We start from the raw sequence: 8,374 nt of genomic DNA, 5'->3' as shown, positions 1-8,374 counted from the left end.
TGCTGAAGCATCGTCACTAATAAAGATTTTGTCACTAAAACTTTATTACAAATCCTGTTGATACCTGAACCAGGATAGAGTTTAATTTCATACAGACAGGCTCTGCATGGCTAGCAAAATAAACCAAAATTTAATGAAGTAAAGTACCAGATATGATTCAACACACAGACTCACAGTTCAATTTTTTACAGCATTTTATAGCTGATAAAGCCCACAGTAAAACTTCTGAGTGCTAAAAGTAGCATGTTTTTTACTATCTTCAGCTGCAGAACTCTTTAGCAAGCTCAAGTCTGATTTTTCAGAACAACATCCAACATTCCTTGCTCTTACCCTCTGTCAATAACAGACTAAATTAAGTCCCACTACTATATCTTGTGGATAGAGAAGAGTAATACCCCAAAGAAACAACAGTTAAAATAAAAGGAGAAAAAAATCTTTTATAGATAATATTTCTTATATTTGTATTTGGCATCTAGTTTCTGCCATTCAGTATGCTAGAAACAGGTGACTAACAATATTATACCACCAATGGAAGAGACTGAAATCAGTCTTTTTCATGCCATCCAATGTAACAGACAACAAACCAGGTTTTGCAATCCCAATCCATTTTAGGTGCTCTGCCAAAATCTAACTTGTAACACTCACATGCATAACCCAGACAGGGGGATCCACAGAGGTGGTTTTCAAAGAAAACTTATTCTCAAAATGATGTTCTCAAAACTGTGTTTGTTACTACATTTTTGCAAAACTGAAGTCATTAAATGACCATGCTCACATAAATTTTCCAGGTTTACAACAATGCAATTCTGCTTTTAAAATGTAGGTTTACATATAGGCAGTAAAAGAACTCCAAGATATAAAACTTTCTAAAGAGCAAGATTTCCTCATTAGCAAAACCAGAAAGTTATGTTTCCATACTTTCAGTCAACTTTATTCACTCTACTTCCATTACTACACTAATCTGAGACCCATCCATAAAGATTTCATTGAAAAATGGAATACATTGGGAATGAAGTAGTACAAGTTATACTACAGTCCTATAATAATCTAGTGAAAATTTAACTTTGTCCTTCCCAGCAGTCGGTTCCAATGACGCAGGTTCTCCATTTTAAAACAAGTGATTGGATGCAAGTTCATGGAAAATTATTTTTGTAGACTTATAAAGAAAGAAAATAGCTATATATTTTTATTACAGTAGGCCACGAGTCATTTACAACAGAGTAAACACCAGTAAGAACAGGTGAATCATCAGTAGATTACCAGTAAAACTTGTTGAATCTTAGGTAAATGCACAGTTCAAACTGTATTAAAATCCAGATTTTTCTAGAACTTCAGACAAATACTTCAGAATTTTCTAAGCTTAATCTCTGCTTAATATTTCTTTAAAACTTGAACAGAAAGACAGTTCTGCCATTTAAAGAAGTCACAAGAGAAAAAACAACTTCATAGAAGCAACCATTTCATTTTCAATGAATTTTTGTAGCTAAGGCCATGAAAGTAAATTAAATTCAAGATGCATCTGTACATATATCTAACTGCTCTGGATTCTGAAGCGGGGCTATAAAGCCACTCCATGCTTGTACGCTACCTGTGTTAATGTGTGTATACCAAGGTCTGCAGGAAGCACAGAAAGGAATTTGGTGGTGAAAGGCAAGCATGCGGAAATAGAAAGGTACCTACCAATCTGTGTATATACTCAAATTAAAACTAGGATTGTATGGAAAGCTAGATGCACAGGTTTTCCCAATGAATGAAAAAACTTCCAATGTAATTATGTGCAGGTGCATAGAGCTTCCCCTGTAACTGCAGTTTCAGTTTCCATATCCTGAGAGTCTCAAATCCCCTATCATGTTCTTTTGGTTACAAGACCCCCAGAGTAGCTTCAACTGTCCAGGAGTTATCTTGGTGACTATATTTCATGGAAACGCACTCTACACTGGGTTGTGCACCACTGAGTGTGAAGCCATTACTGAGTTCCAGGTTGCTGTTACCACTCTATTTTCCCAGAGTCCTGGCCAAGTTTGAGCTCTGTGTTTTTGTGGCAACTCTTATATGCACCCTAGGCTAGTTACATGAGCTGCATTCACACCTTAACATTAGAGTGTAGGCAACAAGTTTACCTCTTGCGCTCCTCATGGGTAAGTACCTGGGACACATGAATGTTCTGCAGAATTTATAAGGTCTCTTGAAGTAAGAGCTCTGTTCTGGTAGGCACAGAGGCTGCAAAGGCACAATTCCTTATTCCTCTGCAATAAGGAAAAGGCACAAAAGTCCTAATGTTGACCTTACAAGGTCTGGCTGAGGCACAGCCTTTGGTGTATAATCAGAGTTCTGGATTGTATCTTTTTTTTTAAATAAAAGAGACAATAAAATGTCTTTTAAAAATATCGAGAAGACTAAGGTTGAATAGGTTATGCATGCAAATCTGGAACTGGTAAGTCTAGATAAGTCAACCTTATCACTGCCCCTTAGCACTTATTTGATATTAAGTATCAGACATATTTTACCATATTATTTTATTATTTAATCGAAATACAGCAATGCATATTACTTCTAAAATATATTCTGGATAAAGGAATAAAATCCATATTCTATATTTCTGTAATTAACAGAATAAAATATGGATATTTGCTGTACTGTATGATACACAGTTTCAAAACACAGGCACATCTGCCTGAAGGAACTGCCTTATTTGCAAATCATGTGATATTAGTTAATAAACAGTTCTCAGTCTTTTTCTAGGATGAATTGTTTCAAGTCTTTAATACAGAAACTTCCACAAATCAGTAACTTTCACAGCATCAACTCTCACCTTTCTCATTTTCTCTGTATTTACAGATACCAACTGGAATTTCAGCTTGAAACATAGAGCCCACCATGATTTCCTGTTATGAAAAACACAAATATAAATACAGGTCACATAACAGCTTCTTTAAAAGAGTGTAAGAGTGATAGCATACTTTACTAAATAAAGTGACAGTCTTAGATTTGCAGAAAATGACTGACGGACACGTGACTGCTCTGTGATAATGTACAGAGAGTAATTCGATATTGCGATTGTGATGCATGCTCTATGTTTAATAGCAGATTGTCAGAAAACACATGCAGGAAGTAAAATAATAGTTCAAGATAAGCTGCATCCTATTAAACACTACAGGGTGGTTAAGAGAATGCTCACAGCATAAAATGTGACTATTCTACCTCTAGGTTATAGCCAAGTAACTAAGCTTGTTTTGCTTATACCAGGGGCAAGCAGGTCAGGAAGACTACAAATAATTGAGATGCATATTGATGTCCAGAGGTCACTACAATTATTGCTCAGAAAGGCAGACACCAGAGGGGATTCTTATAAGACACTAGATTTGTTTGGGTCACAATCACAGGCTTTAAGCAAGGTAAACACATACAGACCACACACATTAAAACCCTTTCCCCTCTGTGCTATGCTTTATTCCTACTATTAAGATTTAACAGTATCTTGGTCACAGAGTCCACAGCTGATCACCAAATATCAAAGGAAAAACCAAATACAGTTGAAACTGGCATAAGAACAGCTGACCTGCAGGATACTATAGCCCAGAGCCTGATTTAAGAGTGGTAGAACCATGTGATTCCACCTTGGAAAAACATGGCCTGAAGAATATGCTCAGAGATATGAGAGGGGACAAAGGTGCAGCTAAACCCAAAACCAAGAGAGACCACTGAGAAACGCAATAATTATTCTCATGGCTTATGTATATTCAATGTGTGGCACTCAGGCTGGGTGATGTGAAGAAGGAGGTTGAGGGAAAAGCACTTCACCGGTCAGTGGGAGACCAGCAGGGGACATTGCGTCTTATGAATAGCAGAAATTAAAATGATCTCCACAAGACCCTATTACAAATATTAGAGGATATCACACCACAGATATTTTGTGGCTTTTTCATAACTTGATGAATCCAAAATCCCTAACTCCTTGAATCCTGGATACTAAGCACTTTGTTCCTGCCTTCTACTCCACTACTAATTGCCAAGTTAAAGGCTATCTTTTTAAAGAAGAAAAGAATCCACCTCACTTAATTTCCCCCTCTGCTCTTTCAAATTAGCTGGAGAGAAGTAGGGATAATTCTGGTAATGCTTTCTCTAATTTTGTGCCTCCCACATTAGTCCATCGTGGCTTGTCAGACATCATACTCAGTACAATTAGCGCTTTGCTGGCTGACAAGATGAATGAGCTCCAATTCTTGTATGCACATATCCATATACAGTAATGGGATTGATGAAATCATGTTATGTCCTCCAAAACTGTGTCTTTGTGCCTTTAGAAGAATCATTTGAAACTCTAAAAAAAAAAAATTAACAACAAAAAATTGGGTAATCCTGCAATTAAGCAAGTTCTCATCCAAATTTGGAAAGCATACGTAAGTTTTTAAAGAATTCAATACAAAAACCTTTTCAGGAAGCTACAAACAAGTTATTAACACAGCTTTTTCCTCTCTTTAATTACTTCCCTATTTATAAAAAAACTCCTATGCTGGAACAGGTTACAATAATCTCACCTGCTCAACACTCATAGGACCATAACACCACTCCACTCTAACTTCTAAACAATTTCTAGATGAATGTTGTCTTCTAAACATATTCTGTGCTGCCAAAAAATACATTTAAAGGACGAGAGAATAAACTTGCCCAAGAGTCAGAGAAAGGTACAGACTGTGTGTGTTGAACAATTTATTTCTGGAATGGCCTAGCCACGGAAGCCAGGATGGGGGGGAAATCTAGAAAACAGAACAAAAAACGAAAAAAGAAGCTGTTTTCAAAGCAAAATGGTGTTGTCTTTGAATGGAGTGAGAAGCACCTGATCACCAGGCCAACTGGAAGACACAAGACCTTTATAAGATAATGAAGAGATAGCAAAGCCTTTTGCTTGGATACTAGTAGATAACCTCAGGGAAAATGGTTATGAAATTATTTGTTAAAAACAAGCTAAAAATAACTAAAACACTGGCTTGTCAAGTTAGGTGTGTTTCATCTTCTGGAGACACATAAAAAAATGATTCTTTTTCTTGGGAGGAATTAATGCTTATTTCCTGTCCTCTTCCACTGAACGAATATGTACTTGTCCTAAACAGCTCATAAGATGCTTGCTTTTTGAAAATACTATTTGATATAACACAGATTGAATTCCAAGAACTTAAATATTTACCTTTTTCCAGTCTTCTGAGGGAATATAATCTTCATCTTCTTCAGATTCCTCTTCTATTTCACTGTCTACAAAAAAAAAAATCAGATATTTGCATGAATCATGTTCTAAGCTACATTTTAGTCCATCAGAATATGGCTTGGACACAGACAATTCAAGGCAAACTCCAGCTGGCTATTGGACTCATGAGCTGGGATGTCTCGTGAGTGGTGGTTGCTTAACTAACCACCACTGTCTCGGTAAAGGGATGGCTGCAATCCCCTTCCTAAAGAGCAACACAGTATATTAACAGAATATGTATTAACAGAATTTAACATATATATTAACAGAATTTCCCTCACCTTAGAACAGAAGAGCAACACCTACATTTCAAAGCCACTCTAAATTACAGTTTAAAAGTCACTAGTAAATATTTCAGCACTCACAGCCTTAGAGGAAACTTCCAGCTTATGTTCTTATCCCTGTTTAAACATTTTTAACAGGAAAGATATGAAGTTGGATATAGGTTTTTAAGATACAAATAAGTGAACATTGTATCAATTTTTAACCCAAACATAAGCTTTTATTTTCCTATTCCACATTTAACAGCACAAGTTGACCTATCCCAACTTAACAGGAGCAGCTGCAGAGTCTAACGATGGCACTGGCATCCAGATGTTCCATATTTTAACACAGCTGGCACAATACAAATAAACAGTGAAAATAAGAACTATAGCTAATACAAGACACATGGATTATACAAACATATAGAGACTGATTGTTTAGGTTGCAAGTTCTTAAGAGCAGGGATTGTTCTTCTTTCTATTTAAACAGCACATGTCCATACCTGGGATCCTAGATACTACCAAAATACAAGAAAGAAATCCAAAAGATAAATAACTATGAGACAGCAACTAACATAGATGTTAATAACTAATTTTAATTAAATAAATCAAGTAGAGTACATAGCTGTTTAAGCAACCTTAACTGCAATTTAGTATTTTGGAATACATTTTACTTCATTTTGATAGAAAAGATTATTGCTCAGTAGAATATTTGTTCGTTAAACGATCTGGATGACAGTACGATATGCTCTACATTTGTTGACTACAGGTTTGAGACAAGTTTAAGTGGGACTGTGATAGTAGTGAGTCTAAAAGGAGAGTTACATCATACTAGATTAGTAGCTCCAAATGGTTGCATGAGCGAATGTTAGCCACAGCTTAAGAAATGGAGAGATGACTGCATGGGGGGTGGAGAAGAACACAGTAACATTATGAGCAACAGCGTCAAGTTAGATCCAGTTAAGACTAAAAGTCCCTCTCTGTGTTAGTATCGCTGCCTTAAATTATTATAGCATGAGATAATTCGTTAAGAAAATAATCTATTTGTGTTTCACTTTATTTTTCCATTGTGTAGAGCAGCCAATGAAAAACCATTTGTTTTATTTTGCTTCTAAGCAGAATCATTTTCATTCACAACTATTAAGTATTCTCAAACATTTTCATAACACAGGCCACTATGTACTTGGCCTCTGTGTTGCAATTATAGCGACTGCTTAATTTCAGAATGTATAAAAAAATACTTATGTATTTTATCTGCCTGTTTAGTGTGAATTAAGCAGCTGATAACAGAGGTAAGCCTGTTCAGGAGACCACCAGAAGCTCCACAGGCACAAGAGAAATGCAGTGTATGGGCGGGTCTAAACAGATGTTTACTGTGGAGTAGACTAATTGGTTCTGCAGTAAATGTCTCAGCATCTACACATCCAGGGTTATTAGGCTGGAGTAAACTAATAAACTCCACAGCAGTGTGCATGCTAGAGGCTAATCCAGCTGGCTGGGGCACAAGGCAGTGTGGAGGCTGTCTGCTGGCTGGCCTGACACTGGAGCATCCTCATGCCCCAGCCAGCCCTTCCACAGCACACTGAGCCAGGTCAGAGCAGCCCCAGATTGTTAAATTGGTCTCCAGGGCCCCCTGCCAGCCAGGGCTGCTCCAACCTGGCTCAATGTGCTGCGGTCCCGGGTGCACATGTCAATGTAGCGCCTGGGAGCAATAAACTTGGGAGCAAAAGTGCTGCAATTTATTGCAATGCATCAATATGCACATGTAGATGCACCCACTATATTACAAATGCAATTAAGGAATGTTTATGTAAAAGAACTATCCTCTTGATCCTGCTGCCTAGTCCAGCCAGGCAGACCACTGAAGTCACTCAGCCCATCTGAATGCTAAGGAGCTTTCACTGGTGCAGAGAAAGCCCATGTGGACTGTCTTGCAGAGTCTCTGCTTTCCTTCAAACGGTTAAGAAAGTGCTGAATGTATTTCTATTAGCCACAGGTTTTTCTTTTATTTAATTATGTATTTATAAAGAAACTCAGGTTTTGCATCAAATTTAATCATTTTTTCTTTTAAAAAACTGATGTAAAAGCCTAACATGCAGTCTCTCAATTGTAAAAAGAGGTATGCTATACCATATACTGAACAACAACAACAAAACCCCAACGTTTAGGCAGCTTAAGAAATCAAGAATAACAGTGAGAACAGAAATCTTTTAAGTGTTTATAAGCAGTGATAAATATATGCCAATTGTATTTAGAGGGTGCTTAATACTGGACTGCACATACTTGTATCAAAATATTTACATCGACGTGGGCGAATTATCTCTTGTGGATCTTGAGAAGCAACAGATGGTGCTGGGTCATCATTAGAGGACTGTGTCTCATCCTCCTGACCTGATGAATCCTTTATGGTCTCCTCCTTAAATACAACAAGGCAAACAGGAGACCAGTTAACCTTTCTGCACGATAAAGAATCAACTTTCCTTTTACTTGATTGCATATATTTTCATAAATAAAACAAAAGAGGGTTGTGCATACATGACAATAAATAGAAAAAAAATTCAAATTATATAGACTGGTTGTGCAGAACCACAATGATTGTTTAAATTATTATACGCATTACTGACACATGGATTTTGAAATGTAATATTTTAAGCACATCAGGTTTAATAATAAGACTTTGACAGGTGAGCTAGGGGCATGAACCAGAGTTAAACATCATGTCTAGTTTTCTCCCTAAGGAAATGCATTGGTTGCCATTGTATTCAGTGGGCATCAACAGCATACTGTACTGCCACAGTTGTCCGAACCAAGTCATCTATTAGAAACAGGTGTTGTTTTGTTGGATTTTTATTTTGTTTTGTGATTTCAA

General features: G+C 36.9%; 1 protein-coding gene across 3 annotated transcripts in view; it reads right to left on the bottom strand.

Annotated features, from left to right (window-relative positions):
* MIER1 (MIER1 transcriptional regulator) overlaps positions 1-8,374 on the bottom strand; it is a 52,392-nt gene that overhangs the window by 33,527 nt on the left and 10,491 nt on the right. For all 3 annotated transcript variants that reach the window (XR_003095804.1, XM_006031258.3, XM_025212865.1), the window contains exons 4-6: positions 7,789-7,921; positions 5,186-5,250; positions 2,813-2,885 (exon numbers count right to left, since the gene is read on the bottom strand). Coding sequence is in view for 2 of the 3 variants with exons in the window: in XM_006031258.3 (XP_006031320.2) it covers positions 2,813-2,885; positions 5,186-5,250; positions 7,789-7,921 (271 nt within the window). In the remaining variant the exon portion in view is untranslated. The remainder of the gene's footprint in view (positions 1-2,812; positions 2,886-5,185; positions 5,251-7,788; positions 7,922-8,374) is intronic.

This window comes from Alligator sinensis, unplaced genomic scaffold (assembly GCF_000455745.1).
Source record: "Alligator sinensis unplaced genomic scaffold, ASM45574v1 scaffold1339_1, whole genome shotgun sequence".
Taxonomy (NCBI): Eukaryota; Metazoa; Chordata; order Crocodylia; family Alligatoridae; genus Alligator; species Alligator sinensis.
This window is presented reverse-complemented; position numbering and strand designations above follow the sequence as displayed.